Source organism: Brassica rapa, chromosome A07 (assembly GCF_000309985.2).
Source record: "Brassica rapa cultivar Chiifu-401-42 chromosome A07, CAAS_Brap_v3.01, whole genome shotgun sequence".
NCBI lineage: Eukaryota > Viridiplantae > Streptophyta > Magnoliopsida > Brassicales > Brassicaceae > Brassica > Brassica rapa.
In genome coordinates this window covers 20,297,702-20,318,556 of record NC_024801.2, presented here as the reverse complement: position 1 = coordinate 20,318,556, position 20,855 = coordinate 20,297,702, and the positions used below count along the sequence as shown (strand labels likewise).

The 20,855-nt window shown below is 32.1% G+C and overlaps 3 protein-coding genes across 4 annotated transcripts; 2 read left to right on the top strand and 1 right to left on the bottom strand.

Moving 5' to 3' along the window:
- Positions 1-1,651: 1,651 nt before the first annotated feature.
- Positions 1,652-14,914, top strand: LOC103830542 (FCS-Like Zinc finger 6). 2 transcript variants are annotated; one of them, XR_004448965.1, is made up of 4 exons: positions 1,652-2,102; positions 2,259-2,477; positions 10,646-10,648; positions 14,902-14,914. XR_004448965.1 is itself a non-coding variant. In XM_009106343.3 (2 exons), the coding sequence occupies exons 1-2, from the start codon at positions 1,783-1,785 to the stop codon at positions 2,395-2,397; spliced, it is 459 nt and encodes a 152-aa protein (XP_009104591.1). In that variant the 5' UTR covers positions 1,652-1,782; the 3' UTR covers positions 2,398-2,634. The 2 variants fall into 2 exon arrangements, 1 of the variants encoding a protein (XP_009104591.1); XM_009106343.3 differs by lacking the exons at positions 10,646-10,648; positions 14,902-14,914 and having other exon boundaries at positions 2,259-2,634.
- On the bottom strand, positions 10,566-10,922 carry LOC117126855. The gene has a single exon (XM_033276026.1). It carries the CDS (start codon positions 10,920-10,922, stop codon positions 10,566-10,568), a length of 357 nt encoding a protein of 118 aa, XP_033131917.1.
- A 2,516-nt stretch (positions 14,915-17,430) lies between the features above and the next one.
- Positions 17,431-19,230, top strand: LOC103830541 (ethylene-responsive transcription factor RAP2-4-like). Its single transcript, XM_009106342.3, has one exon. The coding sequence runs from the start codon at positions 17,911-17,913 to the stop codon at positions 18,865-18,867; it is 957 nt and encodes a 318-aa protein (XP_009104590.2). The 5' UTR covers positions 17,431-17,910; the 3' UTR covers positions 18,868-19,230.
- The last annotated feature ends 1,625 nt before the right edge of the window (positions 19,231-20,855 follow it).

The following is a 20,855-nucleotide window of genomic DNA, read 5'->3' as shown; positions in this document are numbered from 1 at the left end:
ATAGATAAAATTTATAATTGTTTTTTTAACTAGTTTTAAAAATTCATAATAGTTAATCAGATCAAGAGATTGTTTTCGAATTTTCTCAATCTCAATATTAGACGGTCATTATAAATGTCTTTTCTAGCAAACATTCATGAGTTTTCGTAGATTCTGAATATTGGTTTATTTTAACCCAAGATCTCATACTATAGAATAATAAAAAGTATTACATTTTTATAAGTTTAACTTTTTTTTAGCAAAAAAAAAGTTTAACTTTTGTGGTTTATAGTTAACTTTTTTCTGGCAAGCAGATCGTCCTAAGAACTGTTAAACATATGATTTTCAAAATTCTTGTTAGGTGATTGAGGATTTTAATCATTAGACCAACTCATTGTTGGTTATTATAAAAATTAGATACAGTTCTTGTAAGTTTTTTATAAAAGATATAATATTGTTCATCGAAATGTTAATTTTCAGGCCATAATATTTCGGTCTTACACGAGTTTGAGAGTGGAATGGATACAATGATCTTTTCAAATTGTATCTGCGCTCCGCTTGAGGTTTGTTTACTACATTAGAACTTCTACATTTTTCTTTGAAAAAAAAGAAAGAAAAGAACTTCTACATTTTTTTATTAATGTGACTTACACTACTATTTCGTCGTCCTAGTAAATTACACATAAGGTTTCAAATAACCCAAACTTCAAACCGCTGCCCTGTAACAAACAATATACAAACTGATGGCGTCAAACGTGGTAAACAAATTGGTTTGAACACATGTGTTGATGTCGCTTCGGGAATCCTAGCTATTTCGAAATTTGATGGAAGAAATGTTTTACGCCGTGATATTAATAGCAAAGTTTGACTACACTAAGAAAGAGATTATGATCTATGACTCAAACTTCTCCTAATTAACCAAAAAAATACAAACTGATACTAATATTTCGTAAACTAATCAATTTAAAATGTAGCATCTCTTCGAGGCTGAAAACGTGGAGACCGATCACTTTAGGTACAATGTGCCACTCTGTTTCATTTATCTCTAGTTTTTTCCTGTGTAAAGAGGTCACCACTACTCACAATGCACCAATCAGAAAAGGCTTTTGTTGTGATTTTCGATCAAAGATAAATTTTAGGAAACTAAAACTTTCGAGGAGTATCTTCCCCATGCATCTATAATATTTATCTATTGGGCATTAAATCATCAATGTAAATTTAAGGTAAATGTCGAAATATGGTGAGAAAGATGAGGCATGTAACGTGCATAAACGAGGAAAGGCTCAATAAAATTGCAAAGAGCAAATTGAATTAAAACATAGTTTTCAAGGTGGTCCCTTCTTTATATTAGCCCAAACGTTAGGAACTATATTACAAACATTTCCCTTTCAAAATTAATTATTATAAGCATTTTTACTTTATTTTTATCAATACTTTTGAAGTTGATATGAATTCTTTTGTAATTATTATTGTAAAATGACCCGGGGGAATGGACAATTTAATTAGTTATTGGGTGCAACCATCGTTGAAGTGGAAAGTTAATTATTGTTAATTAAGTGGGCCCATCATATAACCCAATTGGCCCTTTCCTGAATGATTATGAAATTTTAACTGTACTATGATTGAAGAAGCATATTAAATCAACGGTTCAGATTCAGTCCTTAGTTTATGGTTTCTTCTTTATCTTCGCTTCCCTTCTCCTTCCTCACTCCCCCTCCTCCTCTCTTTAGACTTGCTTTGCTCTGTATCTGTTTAGAGCCCTAAAAACAAAGGAACAGAACACAGAGCACATAAACTGACAGGATGTTGCTAGGAAAGAGACAACGACCACCGATTAACAGAATAACGAGCCTATCGGAGATAAAGTTCGATCTCAACCTTCCCGGAGAATCAGAGGTATCATCAACTCAGCAGAGTCCAATCCAAAACACCATGGTGGAACCATACGTTTCCAACGGTCAACTCGTAGCAGCAGCCGTCGATCAACGGCTCTTAGCTATGGTCTCACCGAGAGGTAACCTAAGGAGACATTCAGGAGATTTTTCAGACGCTGGACATTTCTTGAGATCTTGCTCCCTCTGCGAACGCTTACTTGTTCCTGGTCGCGACATCTATATGTATAGGTGCATAACTAAAACACACATAAAATCATCGAGGAGAAACTGTTAATCTGATTCTAGGTTTCCCTTATTTGAATGATTTTGTGGTTATTTAATTTATTTATTTTTAATTGGAATACTGTATAATTAGTAATAATTTTCTGTTATCAAAAATGGCAGGGGAGATACAGCCTTTTGTAGCTTGGACTGCAGGCAACAGCAAATGGCACAAGACGAGTGGAACGAGAAAGGTAAAACGGGAAAGGAATCGACGGTGGCGACCACCGGCAAGGGAGGGAGAGCTTCAACCGCCGTGTAATCTCCCCATCTTCACGTACATTATATATTGTTATATATATTATGTGTGGCTTGCTATGCGTTTGTATACTATGATTATTAATTGACATATGTTAATCACTCTCGTGTGTCGTGTTGGAATTAGATGATTTTCGAGGGTTTTTCAGATTTTACAAGTTTTGATATATTTGAAGTTGAAATCAAATGTATATATATTTTTCAAGTACTTTGAGAAATGTGAGAGTTTACGTTTGAATTATGCGAGTGAGCTTGCATCTTAGGAGTTTCTTTCTTTCTTTTTAATGCAATTTAGGAGAACGGGGATTTAGATATTTAGAGTCACCGAGAAAACAAAAACAAGTTAAGGATGTTAGCAGTAGTAATTTTGAATCATTAGCTGGATATCATCGGATAACAAAGAATACTTTAAAAGAAAAGTAGATAAGCAGCGTAATTGGTTAGCTGATCATATATATACTCTTCAAAGTCAGAACAAGTGTGTACTTTTCTCAAACATCAAACCTGGAATCAATATCGCTATTTTATTTGAGAACTAGTACGAGGCAATTCTCTTAAAAACAATAAAATGAGTTTTTTAAAACAAAATTAGCACACATGAAGGAAAATGATCAAAAATGTTTCATTAAAAAAAATAAAAGAATCTTATACCTTATTTTTTATATCTAAATATAAATAATTACTAAATAAAAATAAAAATTATTATGTTCGAATAATACATTTCTCAATTCAAACTTTTATATTTTCATATTTTTACGAAGTATTTTCAAAAAGAAAACATTGAATTTTTATTTTGAAACTTGATTTTTTTTTTAAAGTATTTCCAAATTTTTATTTTATTTTTAATATCATTTTTTATAAATCCTCACTCCTCCCTCCTCTCAAATCTAAAACTTAAATTTAGATTATTTAATTTTAGGAATATCAGGGTCTATTTACTTTTTTAATATAACTTTTTAGTCATTTTGACTCTTATGTAATATTTTTATGGTAAAAACTTTTTTATTGTTATCATAAGGAATTTTTATTCCAAATTTTCATTTTAGGTCAACTATAGAGTTGATGTAAAAGTCTCAACTGGCTGTGGCCGATCTGTGTACTTTTTAACTCCACATTTATACAAATACACTGATATTTCGGTGTTCTTGTGACTATATTTTGTTCCTTTATATGTAAATTTATATTTGAATAGACAAGGTTAACTGAATACGATATTGCTTGTCAGGAATCTAATGCCTAATCAGCATAGGTCCCAGTATCCACCAATAGGAAAAATAATAGATTATCTTACCACGAGAAAAATATTCATAGAAATGAGTAAAAACAGAAATGATACGTAATAAACTAAGATGTATATAAAGTTTATGTCACATATATTGACATATATATATTATATTAGGTTGCTCTGTGAGTAAATTTTGTGATACTAAAACATTTTTACGTATTGAGTATATAGAATAGTACCACTTGGCCAAATTGGCATGTGTCCGCATCAAATTTGGCCAACTATCGAATTCCAACGTCTCTTTGGTTTCTAGCATCCAGGCTCCTTAATTATTGTTTTACGAAACAAAAGCAGTATATAATCATGTTTTTAATCAAAATTCAAAAGGGTACATTAAAAGCAAGTCCGAGTTGTAAAATAAAGTTGGCATCTTTCTCGACCAAAGATGGTAAGAAACCGAGAGTAGCTGCCTGCTTCTATTTGTTTATTTAAGTAAAAACCATTATCAAACCAGCACGAAAATATGCATTATATATGTATATGTACTATATATAGTAGTATATTTATCCATTTTGAATTATTCACTTGGTTGAAGATAGTCTTTATATAGAAGTTCCAATCTTGTTTATAGTTTGAGCTTTCGGATGCAGTTTTCACAGAATGAACATGCATGTGTATAAAGAGAAGTATGAGCTAAAACCTGAAAATTGATTGGCTAGCAAGCCTCGCATACTATATATTAATAATAGAGAATGTGCCATATATGTGTTGATGTGTGGTATTTGTTTTTTTATGAGGGGACAAGAAATGAGAAGTTGTCCCGTTAACTCTTTGGTTCTACTATATTGACAATAGCTAAGTGAGGGGATAGGAATAAGGAATACACGTGCAAATATACCGTCCATTAATGTTGTTGATCCTTCTTAATTACTTTGATTCTAATGTATTAGGGTTTAATGATATAATACAAGGTTAAGTACACTTTTTTTAGGTTAAGTACACTTGGGAAAGGCTAAATTGTATTTTATGTATTCACATTAGTGCTAACTGTCTTTGAATCTTGATATTAGCTTAATCACATGAAAGCATGGCCGTAAACTTTTTTCCGTCTGTATTATTGCAACATTCTAAACCCACACCGACGAATAGTCGTTTGGCCTTTATTCCAAACTTTTTTTTTCCAAACTTAAGTTTTTTTATTTAATATTTTCATTATTTATTTAGATATAAGTGGGGTTGTCCCATTTTATATGTTACGGATCGAGTTTGTTCCATCCATATTAAGCAAAGACTAGTGGGAACAGCTCATGTGAAGGTCTTAGTCATGTTAATTGTTGATTTCATATGGACTTTAACAATTATCCAATGTATGTGTGTATTAACTTTTAAGACTTGAGAGTATAGAATAAAACAAAACATACTCAAATATTGGTGTATCTCCATTATTTTGATTTTTGATCTGATTTTAAATATTGTAATCTCATGCCTTCCCCTCACCCCCCAATTGCTTAGGTATAAAACCCTCTTTTTTATATAATAACTATATATGAACACTATTTAGTTTTATAACCACACAGCACTGCTGACAAAATAAAAAACACAAAGCACTATAGGATAGAATATGTATAGGAGTAGTGTAATCCTAGGTGTGCTTTTAGACGAGAAAAGTGGTTTTGATATTATTTTAGAACATGATAATGATGAACCATCAAAATAATGATCAAATGGATCGGAGTTTTTAAAAAAAACATTGGTGAACAGAGAGTTTTTGGTTTGGTATGATGAAATAATTGATGTTCGTCACTAAATTTAAATCACATTACATGACTAGTCGTCAATGTCATCATTTTGTAACTGAATAAACTATGCTTGTATTACAACAATAGTATCTCAGTATATGTCCCCTTTTACCTTTTACCCTAATTATAATGCAGCAGTATTGTTTTGAAAATTTCCTTGCTGAAAAGGTTTAAACATATGTTTTTTTCTTGATCGAAGGCTTTCTATTGGAAGAGATGTTTAACATTATGTTTACGATTATATAGTGTTTTCTAGAACATCCCAAAGTGTAGGAATATTTATCATTTTAAATTTAGTATAAGGCTATATCATCTTGATTTTTTTGGACGTTCGTCATCGTTTGTGTATGTTTTCTACAATGCATCTGCAAAGAAAGATGGAACTTTAAGATACGCCCATTGAATAAATATAAGGCCTTGTTAGAGGGCTGAAACTGTCTATGATATATTTGATCTCCTCTGGCCTATACTACATTAAATAGACCTGTCAGTGAATTTAATGGGCCAAGATGAGATCTAGGAAACATAATGGGCTTTATATTATTTTCTTTTTGTTTTGTTTATTAGTTGTTTACTTTGTTTCGGCCTTTCCCGACGCCACTATCCAGTTTTAGATTCCATTTTCTGATCTGACACAGTGACACCAATAGGTAGAAGCAAAGAGGATACATCTTTTGATAACCGTGGTACGATTCCAAAGGCTTTCTAAGCCAAAGACTACACAAAACCTATAGAAATCTAAGTTTTCTTAGCACTTAAGGCGTATATGGATGACTAATACCACTTGATTAGCAAAGAAGAATATTCATGTAATAATATATACATAATCAAGAGTTATATAAATGCGATTTTCCTCTTTTCATTTTTCCAAGATTGTGTTAGAGTAAAAGAATGGTACATAGTAAATAGTAAAATGTTAGTGTAATATCTCGGCCGCTTATGGCTAATGGACCTCTCACGCACATTCTTTATCCGTGGGTCTATACTGTGCGACGGGCGGTGCTGCTCGAAAGTTATGTTTACTGATCCCACAATCACCACATGACATTTTCCTTTGCGTTGGCTTCATTTATACGATATCACGAATTACTTTGCAATAGATCACGTCATTTCACTATTCTAGTTCAATCACACTTAATTTTGGGGTTCTAAACGGATGTGTGATATAAAATGTAAGTATATTTTGGTGACATATGTAGCCAAATCAATTCTTTTAAGCCTTTCCACATATACCAAAATTGTGATGTTACAATTCATCCACATTCACAGAGCGCAACGTCCCTGTTGCGCACCATGACATGTCTCAAGATGCATCTCGGGCAGAACATGCTCTGATACCACCTGTAACGCCCCAGCCGCTAACGCTAATGGACTTTCCACGCTCGCTCTTTCAGCCCATGGCCCATTCTGTGCGATGGGCGGTGCTTTAATTTTTAGGAGGTTTGAAAGTTATGTTTATTAACCATGCTTATCACATGACTCTCATTGTTTTGGTCTCACTTGTGCGATATCACAAACTACTTGCCAATAGGTCATCTGTTCTTTCACTACTCTAACTTAGGTACATTATTTGACTCTAAAATTTTAAACGGATGTATTATAGTAAGTGCATTTTGATAACATAGGTAGTCAAATCAGTTTTCTAAAATCTTTTTACCTATACCAGAAATCGGGACGCTACAATTAGTTAGACGATTTATTCTGCTATATAAAAGAATTTGCTATATAAAAGAATGATGGTTAAAACAATGTTTAAAGCAGCAAAGGCTGAAAGTTATTGGTTATACATAAAGATTGTTAGGTGATTTGATGGTGGATATATATTTTGTCATATGGGAAAAATGTAATTGAGGGTGTCATGTGTGTTTGTGAGCAACTGAATCAAATGTTAAAGCTTTACGAAACATTCTTCATATTAACAATAACACCTAACCTTCTTCTCATTAGAAAATAAAAGTCATAGATTCTATTTTCTTCTATGACTTCACTTCTTTTTGTTTTCCTTTTTTCAAAAGTGTCATATGTTAATACTTCACTATAGTCTCTAAAAAACTTTCTAACCATAATTCCCATGAACAAGAGATATTTATCATATAATATGGTGGTGTGAACAACAACGTAATAGAATCCAAAACGTATGTACTAGTTTTGGATCTCCAGTTATAATACAAAGCTTGTTGATTACTTTTAAAAATATATCTCACGTTATTCACGATATCACGGGAAAACGATAAACGAAAGAAGAGAAAAGTATTATTATTTGAACAAAATTGAGGACGACAGTTCACCTAAAATTCATATGCCATTTATCTTCCTCATTAAAACGACGTCTAGTACCTGCTCTGAAAACGACGACACCCATTTTTTTTATTTTCTGCAAAAGTCTTTCATTCAGTCAAAACTTACATTTATATTCTCTGTTTGTATCTAGAAAGTTAAATACAAAGTCTAGATGACAAAAGAAAAAAAAAACTAGTGTCTTAATGATCAAAACATAAATGTATATTTTATACTTTGTGTTCTGAAAATTAATCATAACATATTTAACACTAAGTTTTTCAAAAAAAAAAATTTGAAAAAGTTGTTCAAATATACTATTATTAGTTATCTGCTAGAGTAATTTTAATTACTGTGAGATCAACGATACCCAATTTATAACAAGTTTTAAAGCGTCTCTAATATAAAATTTTATTTAAAAAATGAAATAACCCTAGTAAAATTGAATTTACTTCAACCATACTTTATTTTAGAGTAAAATATGTCAAATATAGATTAAAATAAAAAATGCTCTAAAATATTCTAATTTTTACTCTATAATAGAATAAACATAGCTTTACTCCATAACTGAAGTAATACTTATATTTTTTATTCCTTCATTTTAAAATAGAGTAGAATGGAATAAACTATATTCCACTATGGAATTACTCCATTTTGAAAAAGATATAGATCTATATTGAAAATGCTCTTACGACCAGAAAAACCCAGTTTAGTGAAGTGGAACTCCGAAGGGAAAAACCGCAGATATGGACATTTAACCAATTGACTAAAATCACTTCTTCATTTTTTAATGCTACTATAGTAAAGTTGATTTTGTAGTATTTTGTTTTATCTGACGAAACAAGAGATATGTAGAGAGGCATGGACATAAGTGGAGTGAGGTTGGTTTACAGTTCATGGTGACCACACAGCTAAGTTAATGATAGCATAATCTGGGCCACTGATCATGAACCCGTGGCGAACGGTGGTTGTTGGATTCAAAAGTCTTTAAACGGGTAGTGTGGGACGGAAACCGCGTGAAGGGGGTTACAAAGGAACTTTTCTGAATTTGGAAAAGCATTCTCTTAGTAACGTTGAGTTGATAGACACGCGCAATCCATGCCACTGATCTTGAAATTTCGAGGTCGATGATCTTTGTAGCTATTACGTTTATTACGCGTTAGATCTTTTAGTCTTTTAAAAGAAGCAATTAAGCATCTATATATATCATCTGTATAGGATTTTGAAAGTTTATTCGATGCCAGACAATGAGACAAATTAAACCTTTGGAGAGTTTTGTCTTAGCTGTCTACACTGTTTAGTAATAGAATATCCGATTTTTTCCATCAATTTTATAAATTCGACTGGATTTTGATTATTTCCAGTCAAAACAAAATACCAAATAGTCTGAATTACTAATCTGTAGAAATGTATCTCACTTTTCAAGAATATTTTCAAGGATTCTATATCGATCATATGTATGGATGAATATGATGTGTCGTAAAATATTATTGGACTCACCAACAAAGTTATAGTGAATCTGTTCGTATTGGGTTTAGTGTTGAGGTAAATACGAGGCCAACGTGTGTTAACATCATATTCAAGGGGTTGTATTCCTTTACAAAATTATGTTATAGCTGTATTATTCTCCAATCTCCAATATATTCAAATTGATGTTCTAAAAAGCGTTTTACGTGATTGCACGCTAGGTCTTATAAGATCATGCCAATTATTTTCTAAACTGCCTAAACAGTTATAATATTGCAATAATAAATAATAAATAATTTATCATTCATAAATTATAATAATTAATATATTATGATACAGAATCATATGAATATGAAGTAATATAAATTTTATCATTTGTGAATAGTGATATTTAATATAAAATATTATATAAAGATATATTTAGTATATAATTTTAATTATAAAGATATATTTAGTATGTGTTTAAAAAAAAAAGTGTTTCAAAAAAAAGATATATTTAGTATATAATTTTAATTTATAAATGCATTTATAAATGGTGAAGAACCCTCAGACGTGGCCAAGCTTTGCGACGGAATTGGAGAGGATAGAGACGCTACAGATATTCTTTCCGGATTTTAAAATCACTCACGTCCCAAGGGCACGCAATCAGACGGCTGATTTTTTGGCTAAGACTGCTAGATCCTTCCATAGGGAGTTATGTTTTATTGGTTATTCTATTCCGGTTTGGTTACCCAGGCCACCTCAAGTTTGAGTAATAGAATAGCCTTTCGACGTCAAAAAAAAAAATGCATTTTGTCTAATTAATAATCTAGGTCTGATCTAATTAATCGTTATAGGCGTTAGATGTTGAGCCGCTTAGCGCTTTCTTAAATACTGATTCCAAATATCATAGTATTTTCTTCCAAATAACATATCTTCACTACTCTTACGACGTTGCTCGTTTACTGTTACATACATACTGCATGTACCGTATAACTTGACAGAAAATACAATACATATAATCTTAAGAATTATGAGAAGTCCAGTTTATCGAATAAAAAAATGTAAGAGCTCTTGAAACTTGAAAAGTCTATATATTTGTGAATATTATAAAAATCAAAGATGTATGTAAATTAATTAGATAGAACTATGGCGTCACAGGAAAAACGAAATGTGTATTAAGAAGCTATCAATTTAAATTAGAGGGTGCATTGCACAGTTGACTATTTTCATTTCATGCTCCGCCAGTTATGTATTTGAAGGTTAATTACATTGTTGTTTGAAAACGGAACCTTACTCATTCAACACATGGAAAGTCATGTATAGCACATATAGGGTGTAGGGTTAACTCTAGGGTCTAAATTAATCGTAGGACTCAGTGTTTAGAGTTTTTTTTTTTTTTTTTTACAACAAAAGGCTAAGAAACTAGGAAGGTTCCTGATCCGAGAGCCACCTCGGAGGAACATAATCAACATAAACCATAGCAGATGGCGAAGTCCTAGCACTGCGTGCCAGTTTATCCGCCAGAGTATTTTGCGCCCTCGGTATATGCTGGATAGTAAAGTTAAGAAAGAATTCCTTACATCGTAGAAACTCCTCCATGTGTGTAGTGAACGCCGACAATTCTGTCAGTGTAGACACCATCTTCACCAGTTGAGAACAGTCTGTTGCAAACACCACCTCTGAAATTTGTAGGGTCTTCATGCACTCCATCGCCCATATCAAAGCTTCACATTCAGCATGTAAAGGTGATAGACTCCTGCGAATAGACATTGCACCCATCATAGTATCAGTTGATCCATCTTTTCTGTAGGACCATCCCTGCCCTGTATAAGGATCATGTTCCTTCCATGCTCCATCTATAAAACACTTGTTAACTCCATGTGGAAAATGATTCTCTGCAATATGCAAAATATTCACGATTTATAGTCTCCTTTGTCTGGGCTTCAGCCCACAAAACACCTTCTATCTCCGCGATCCGAAGAGTGTCCAAAGGGGTTTTTATCTGATTCTTAAAAACTTTAGCGTTTCTATTCTTCCAGATATACCACAATATCCATGGAAAATATTTCAAATCTGGTTCCTTGGGTAATCTCCAGAAAAAATAATCCATATTTGTGAAAAGTGATGAGGTGGGAAAAACTCCTGGGCACGAGGAAATATTAGATAAAGCCCACGTTTGTAGTGTTAATGGACATTCAAACAAAACATGATTAATAGATTCCTCTTCTGCACCACAAATTTGACATTGCACATCACATTTTATTCCTCGTGAATGAAGATTCTTGGTTACCGGTAAACTACCCGAAAGTATCTGCCAGACAAAATGTTTCAGCTTTGGTGAGCAGTGAAGCTTCCAAGAATGAGTCAAAAGTGGTTTAATATCTGGTCCCAAAACTCTATCCTGAAATCCTATATCCGGAAATAATTTATCCGTTCGATACCCTGATTTAACCGTATATCGACCGTGGTCCGTAAAATGCCATCCATATGAATCTGGTTTTGGGTTGCGGCTAATGGCTAAACTCCGTATAATATCCACATCGTCCTGGTGAATATATATTTTGAGCAGATCCAAATTCCAAGAGAGATCTACTAGATTAATTAAATCTTCCACCTTAAGTAGTGGATTCAAATATTGATTCGAACATTTTGGTATTGCTGACCTCGGGCGAGGAGTAGGGATCCAAAGATCATTCCAGACTGAATTGCTTGAACCAGTTCCCACTCTTTTGATTAGCCCTTTATTAACCAGAGATGTAGCTGACGTAATACTCCTGTGTTTAGAGTTTGAAATATATGATTTAGTGTTAACCCTAGAGTTTAGGATTTAATGTTTTGAATTATAAAGATTAGAGTTTAGAATGTTAAAATGTTATATTTTTGACAATTAATATTGCTTTCAATTTTATTTTTCTCATAAACAATATATGGCGTGACAGTTTCTTTTTGGTTATTATTTAAGAGAATCATATGGGATGAACCGAAGAATATTTCATTGATTATTGAGTATTTGCATTTTATGACTAGTAATTTAGTTATAGATTGTTAGATACATGTTATATTTAAACGTTACTCATTCATTTTTCCAATGATCTTTTAAATCAACATGTAGTTCATTAAAAAAATTATTTTTTAATTTTTCTGACAATACATGAGATATTATTTGCCAATTTAAACCTTTTTTTTTCTTATGCAGCCTTGCATGTTGCTTCTATTTTATTACGAGGATTGCTTAACATATATGCTCATAGTAACTGTATACTTTTATTATTTGGCGCGCAAATATGCCGCTATTTCAGTCCACCGTGAAATTCGAAGCTTCTTCCGCCGCAAACGGCGTACATGTTCAAAGGCCACATGCTTCCCATACTCTACTTACCCCTTCTTCCATGCTCTGCTGAGTGCTGACTTTTTATAATATACACAAACAATATAACTTTACAAATTCTAGAGGCCACTAGCTAGTTTCTCAATTTTAAATACAAGTGGTCTTTTACTTCTTGGGTATTTCAATATGCTTACCAAACTGGAGTAATTAATCTTCTAAAGTTTGTGTGTTTTTTTTTTTAACTTCAAGTTTGTGAATTATATAAGCATATAGGAGTACTTCGTAATGATGCATTACAGGACACTAGCTAGACGTTACATTTCTCATATCGGATGTTTTATGAACAGTTGTTTTTTATTTCAAAAACATGTTTTATTTTAGGGAAAATTACTCAGATTAACTCTAATCTTTTAGTTAATTACTAGTTTATCTCTATGTAATCAACAAATCTGAATATAGGTATATAAAGACCAAATAACCCCAATAATTCTTCTTTACTACAATATTGCCATTATCAATTTAATTCATTAACAAATTTAAAAACTAAAGAAAAAAAAAAGGGTTTTCCTTTCGTCGTCGTACGTCGACAGAAGCAAAAATAAACATTCACAATAACAAAACCTAGGGTTCGCTTAAGGAGATGTCGCTAGCGGTTTGATTTTCTTCCTCTGATAGTAGCATCGACATTGCGAGGGCTTTGATTTCTCTGGCGAGTGTTTGCAACCCTTCCTCCGACAAAGCTCGATTTGGCGTCTTGTTATCTCCGCTCTCGAACTCTCCGGTGAGAATCACCATTGTTTCACCTGTCACCCTTTTCGTCTCCTCTACTGAAAATCCAAACTGATTTATGGTTCCAAATAACTTTAGCAAGAAGACTTGAAATCAGATTAAGGATAGTTATCCCTTCGTTAAGGTAAACACACGCTTTTGTTCACCAATCGGTAGTACTTTTAAATTATGCTATGAGTTTTAGAGAGTGGTTAGTTTTAGTGTTGATCTTACATGTTTTCTATGACCCCAAACAAGATAAAGAATCTTAGATGTCTTCACTGGTTTGACAGATAATCTATTGTAGTACTGGGTATAGAGCCTTGGCCAAAAGGTTGATTGAGTGAAGATCCTCATTCTCTTGATTACAACAAATACTCGCTTTTGTACTAGCATTCATGGTAACAATTTTTTTTGTTTTCATTGTTAGATATGGCTTCTTCTAGCACTAAGAGAAACTATCCGCGTCTACTCTACAGTAAAGGAAAAGCTCCTAGTCAGCAAAGGAGTATGAGCTATTATAGCTATTTGTCCAATTTTCAAATGGTAAGAGAGGGTGTGGGATTTGATGCATGGGAGGCTGTAAAGAAGTCTGCAATTGGCGTTTTTCCTATGTTTTATGAGCTCAAATTCACATGGTGTGCGAAGCTTGTCCATTACCTATTAACGAATCAGCTTCAAGTGAAGAAGAATTATGAGATATGGTCGTTGATTGATTGGCAGCCCATTCGTCTCTCTTTGGTTGAATTTGGTGAGATAACGAGAATGAATTGTGAACCGTTCCAAAAAGGGAAAATTTGTGATGTTGATCATACAGACTTCTGGAAAGAAATGGGGGTTTCTACAGTTGTTGGTCCTAACTTGGTTCAGCTTCAGTCGGTATTGGAAAGATGCAAGTATTGGAGTCTCGAGAAGAGGACAATGGTTGGATGGTTAAACAAATCTGTCAAACTGTAACAAATCTGTGGTCAAATAATAAATAAATCTATCAAATTCTAACTAAATCTGTCAAATTCTAATAAATCTGTGGTCAAAGTATAAATAAATCTATTAAATCTTAACTAAGTCTGTCAAAATTAAGTAAATCTGTGGCTTAAGAATAATAAATCAATCAAATCGAAATTAAATCTGTCAAAAACAAGTAAATCTGTGGCTATAGAAAAAATAAATCTATCAAATCTTACGTAAATCTGTTCAAATTAAGTAAATTTGTGGCCAAATAAAGTAAATTTGTCAATATTTAATAAATTTGTGACCAAACATGTGAGATTTGTAATAACAAGTCTGTAGAAATATTATTAAGTCTATATATTTTTAAATAAATCTGTGGCTGAAATAAAAAATATTTAAGTCTGTGGCTACATAAAACGTAGACAAAATAAGTCTGTGGATGGCAAAATCGCAAATATTTCGAAAATTCAGTAATGGCATTTTCGTAATTACTTTTTTTGTTAACAAAGGAAATAGAGGTAAATTAGGTATGAAAAACAAATTAGTAATTAAAATAAAATTAGAGTTAAACTAGTCATTAGTTGATAAATAAGGGTTAAACTAGTTTTTTCCCTTTATTTTAAAGGAAAATAAGTTAATTTTTTCACGTTAAATTATTGACGTCCATTGCTAATGGCTAATAAATAAAACTCGCCAACCAAAAAAATGGAGGGTAAAACATTTTTTTAAAAGAGCTAAATTAATTTACTATAGAATAATTAGTTTATAGTACCAATGAAGATGAAATAAAAATATGAAAAAAATTGACAACTAATAATAACATAACACATGACATTGATGGTCCCACATTTTAATTAACTACGGTGAAATTCTAGTAATAACCAAAAAAATATTCTGTGGTGCCGTTACCATACAAAACTAATCGTATTAATTTTGTAAACTTGTTCTATTTGCCTGGCCATATTGATATTCTTAACTGAGAGAATATGTAATCATATGTAATCAGTTTGAAATTTAATAACACATTTTCTATTTTTAACGTCTATTTTTTTTAGTTTAGAGCCCAAAAAGAACTTTGTAAAGCCTAGAATTATATTTTCTTAATCATTTTGTGTAAGTATGAGATAGCAGTGGTGCACATATAGTAGACAGTTGGTAATGATGATAAAGAAGAGATAAGAATAAGATGGTGAGTGACGGCACAGAGCTGCCTCCAAAGCATTTGCGATATTCTTATTAATGGGTCACCTACTTCATCCTCACCCTAATCTATTTAATTAGTACATTCTTTATCAATAGAGACAACTGTTTAAGAACATAATTGCCTCCAGGTCAACTCTTTGAGAATTGAAGCAATCTAATTGACTTTACGAACAATAATTAATATATGACGAGTTAATTCATATGCGGACGTGAGGTTTTTCATTGACATTAACTTACACGATTGTCTACGGAATTAGCCAAACCATTGTTGTTTAGAATTCAAATACGGACGCCTCATAATAAAATAACAATTGAAATTAAGAAAAATATCCTAAGAAGACGCGGATAGTGATATGGATTTACATCACTATTTCGTCTTAAAGTTGTTGTTTAGTCGCATGTATTAGCTAGTCATGATAATTATAATAGGTAGTTTAGACTTTAATTGACATAAATTGTTACAGAAGCATTAAGAAGTCTCTAGAGCTTTAGAGATGGATTGGCAGAAAACTTCAATTTTATATTACATCTTATCAGGTTGTGTATTTTATTTCTAGCCGCATTTCCCAAAGCTTCTACACAAACGCTGGACCAAGAATAGAAAAAACTCGGACGTGCAATATCCATGGTTAGTTTTCTGAATGTCGTTGACAAAAAAAAGAGAGGGTTTTCTGATGTATTTTTACAGAATACGATTGCACATTGGTATGTTACATCGGACCCATTAACTAACCAATGGTCTGCGAACTATGTAGTCCAAAGAAAAAAAAAATTATTAAGTGTGAACTCAAAACCAAAACGGTCAATAAAAACAGGTTTGACTATTTACTCCACGTTTCACAAATGCTGCTACGACACGTGTATGGAACCAGAAAACATGGCAAGCTACTTCACTGTATATTACACGCGTCCTTCAGCCATTTGCAGCATGTCATCTCTCAACGGCTCACATGTTACGCCAATTAGCACCATAAAAATTAACTACAGTTGTTTACTGTACATAACCGTAAAGTTTACGGCGTAAACAAAATTAATTAATTCAGTAATGCAAAATTATAGTCCTTAGTTAAAGATTATTTTTGTATATTTATTCCTATTAGAATATAATAAATATTTATTATTCAGTTTATAATCTATTTTATATTATATTTACAATAAATACTCCTTCCGTTCTCAAAAGTTAAATGATTTAGATTTTTTACTTGTTCCACAAAAATATATTTTTTATATGTTTAAAGTATTTTTTATACTTTTAAGAAATATTAAATGAAAATATTTGAATTAATTAAATTTTATTAATAAAAAGTTGTTAGAAATTGTATAATAAAATATAAAAAAATTAAATTATAAATATTTATTGAATTTTTAATAAGCGTAAATATTTTAAAAAATCTTACTTTTAGGAACAAAGGGAGTATTAACTGATAATATATTATCCCGAAAACTATCAATTAATAATATTTAATACATTTAAAGTTTGCAATTTATATTTTATAAAGTATCCCACTTATTAATATTAATTATTAAAATATATTAAACGTTTGAAAATTATACTTGTAACTAAAAAATAACTTTATACAATTATCTTTAAAAAAAAGAAAGAAGTACTATTCAAAAACAATATAGAATGTCAAATTTATGAACAGTATCTTTGATAGGAGAATTTATGGGACTCACTCATGTTTCTTTTCGTTAAAAAATATTTATATTTATTTATTTAAAATTAAATTATATATGTGTTATCAAAAATATTGGGTATTTTTATTAAATAACACTTTATGATATAAAAAAATATTGTATTCCTATATTTTAGAAAAGAAGACGATAAAACACATTTATTTTAAAATTTTCAAATAATTTCTTTTATTGGAAATCATCTTACTCAAAATCAGTAGTTTCCTATTTTCAATAAAAAATTAGGTCGACAAAAAAAAATTATTGTTCTTGAAAATGGGGAATATCGAAATAATAAAATACACAAACTAATATGAATAAAAAACGGGAAACAGTGTGAGGAGACCACCCCCCACTATATAAGGCGAGCCAAGCTGCTGAAGATAAAGCATCACCGGCGAGGCTGAGAGTAAAATTCACTACAAAAAAAACTGAGTGTCCTCCCCAAAAAAAATCATTAGATCATTGCAATTATTTTTCTCATCTGTTTTTCACCGCTTCTTCGATCTCTTTTTGTTAATCATCTGTATTTCAAAAAGAAAAATCGGTTTCTGGGTTTATACACGTTTGAATGGTTTTAATTGATTATTCATTCATACGAAAATTCAAGCTTATGAAACTGTTTTTTTTAATTGAAAGCCAGGTATTTTCAGAAAGAAATCATTTTTAAAAAAGTTTCTTCTGAATTTATCTTTTTAGTTTCCATAGATTTAGTCGAGGGTAATTTTTTGTTCCCTCAGGATCATCAGGTTGCTTATTTCAAACCTTTTCGATCCATTTTTATTTTCTCGAATTCTTTTCGGATTCAATTTTTATTTTTCTTTCGAAATTTTAAAATCTACAATGGAAGCTGCTATGAATTTGAACAGTAGCAGAACGTTTCAACAACCAGATTCGTTTGGTGGTGGTGGCGGTGAACTCATGGAAGCGCTTCTACCTTTTATCAAAAGCGTTTCCGACTCTCCTTCCGCGTCCGCGTCTGCGTTTATTAATCCCGCAGCGTCTGCGTTCCCTCTTCCCACCTTCCCCGGATACTACCCGGAACTGACCCAACTGTTTCCGTACGGGTCGGATCTTCAGCAAACCGGATCACTAATCGGGCTCAACAACCTCTCCTCTACCCAAATCCACCAGATCCAATCTCAGATCCACCACAACCATCCTCTCCCTCCCACCAGATCCAACCTCAGCCCCAAGCCGTTACTGATGAAGCAACCTGGAGTCGCCGGATCCTGCTTCGCAGACGGTGCTCCGCCGAAGCCGGCGAAGCTATACAGAGGCGTGAGGCAGCGTCACTGGGGAAAATGGGTGGCGGAGATCCGTTTGCCGAGGAACCGGACTCGTCTCTGGCTTGGGACGTTCGACACGGCGGAGGAAGCTGCGCTGGCCTATGATACGGCGGCGTTTAAGCTGCGCGGCGATTTCGCCCGGCTTAACTTCCCTAACCTGCGTCACGACGGATCTCGCATCGGAGGCGAGTTCGGCGAGTATAAACCTCTTCACTCCACTGTCGACGCCAAGCTCGAAGCTATTTGTAAGAGTATGGCGGAGACGGAGAAACAGGAGAAGACGACGAAGGCGTCGAAGAAACGCGCATCGACGGCGGCAGTCAAGGCGGAGGAGAATTCGAATTCGATCGGTGAGTCTCCACCGGTGACGGAGTTCGTTGAGTCCGCCGGATCTTCGCCGTTGTCGGAGTTGACGTTCGCCGACGCGGAGGAGCAGCCGCAGTGGAACGAGACCTTCGCGTTGGAGAAGTATCCGTCGTACGAGATCGATTGGGATTCGATTTTGCCTTGATCAGTTCGTGTGTAATTTGGTGGAAGATTAGGGGTAAAATAGTAATTTGGGGGAAGATTAGGGTATAATAGTAAATTTAGAAGCTGCCTCTGCAATGGAGTTTTTTGGAAATTGCAGAGAGGCTACTGGGGTAATTAAGATTATGATTAGTGGGTAAATTTCATATGTTAATATTGTGTATTTGGTGTGTTAATCTCTGTGTCGGTCCAGCTGCGGTTTTTTTGTCATGCTCGACCATGCCACAGAGTGTTATTTTTTTTTCTGGGTTTATGTAATTTCTAGTTTCATTTTCTTTATCTTAAATTCTTAATGTGATATTTTAGTTTATTTTGTAGTAAATTGAAATTGTGGCACCGATACTTACTTTATTGCATTTACATATTCTACAAGGCAGTAGCATTAGTTTCAAAATTGTCGGACCGATTGGGTTTGTTGCTTGTGTGATTCAAAATGTTAATTGGGTCACCTATTACTATTTTTAGATATTTGAAAACGAACAAGTCTTTCGTCCAAAGGTTATACCTAATAGTAATAAAAGAATCCTACCATTCTACGTATCCCTTATATATTAAAAAAGAAGCATTTTAATAAATGCATTCACATTATAATAGACACGTGGCAGCTTCACAATGATTTGATAATAAATATGCTAATGCGTTCACACTATAATCATAAATATGTTCACACTACGTACTTTGTGAATTTTTTAATATAAAACTCACATACATAGTTCCAATAAAACTCTAGATTTTTCGGTTCGAATAAAAATAGATAACGAATCAAAAGCTAAACTATATATATATTATTTTTATTGTTTACGGATAAAATTGAGCAAAATATTCATAAATTTTGATTCGATTTGTTATCCGTTTTGATTTGAACCAAAAAATCTTGATATTTAAAACTCTACGAAACAAATCAAATACTAAAATACAATATCCAAAAAAGAAACAAATCACTAATACCAATATTTTTAGGAACATCCCTTATATATTAAAAGAGAAGCATTTTAATAAATGCATTCACATTATAATAGACACGTGGCAGCTTCACAATGATTTGATAATAAATATGCTAATGCGTTCACACTATAATCATAAATGTGTTCACACTACGTACTTTGTGAATTTTTTAATATAAAACTCACATACATAGTTCCAATAAAACTCTAGATTTTTCGGTTCGAATAAAAATAGATAACGAATCAAAAGCTAAACTATATATATATTATTTTTATTGTTTACGGATAAAATTGAGCAAAATATTCATAAATTTTGATTCGATTTGTTATCCGTTTTGATTTGAACCAAAAAATCTTGATATTTAAAACTCTACGAAACAAATCAAATACTAAAATACAATATCCAAAAAAGAAACAAATCACTAATACCAATATTTTTAGGAACATATATCTAATTTGATATGTTATATGCATATATATACATATATGAAAAGAATTATATATATATGTTATATATATTATACTTTATATCAGTTTTACAATATAAATTTATTATATTAGGTACTAGAATTAAAAGGTTATATAATGTTTTATTTTTGTAATAAAATGTTATTATTAAATTATTTTTAAAATTTTATTTTATTTACAATCAAATCGAATATTCTTTAAAATTCTAAAACATTTCGGATATCCGAGTCACCGAATATCTAGGTGGCTAAAAATCGAATCGACAAAAATGCTTCCAAATATCCAGATACTTGATATGTGTCCACCCCTATTTACGAATGTAATTTTATTTTCTTTTGATGAAAAAATGACCAATGTCAAGGTCTTTTTTATTTTAAATAAATTTTAATTTTATCTTTCATGTATTATTCTAAACAAAAATATCATTTAATATTAATTAACAATATCTTTATATATTTTTCAACTATTTTTATATACTTTTTACATAAATATACATGTGCACCTTGATGTGAGCATCTTATAACTAAGTATTCACCACAGCTGAAGTATCTAATTTTTT

What these genes read in the sequence shown, in the direction of transcription:
- LOC103830542 (XM_009106343.3), top strand. Translation starts at nt 1,783, where the DNA reads ATGTTGCTAGGAAAGAGACAACGACCACCGATTAACAGAATAACGAGC. An exon ending in CGCGACATCTATATGTATAG is followed by an intron (nt 2,103 to 2,258) that starts GTGCATAACTAA and finishes CAAAAATGGCAG; the next exon opens with GGGAGATACAGCCTTTTGTA.
- LOC117126855 (XM_033276026.1), bottom strand. Translation starts at nt 10,922, where the DNA reads ATGGGTGCAATGTCTATTCGCAGGAGTCTATCACCTTTACATGCTGAA.
- LOC103830541 (XM_009106342.3), top strand. Translation starts at nt 17,911, where the DNA reads ATGGAAGCTGCTATGAATTTGAACAGTAGCAGAACGTTTCAACAACCA.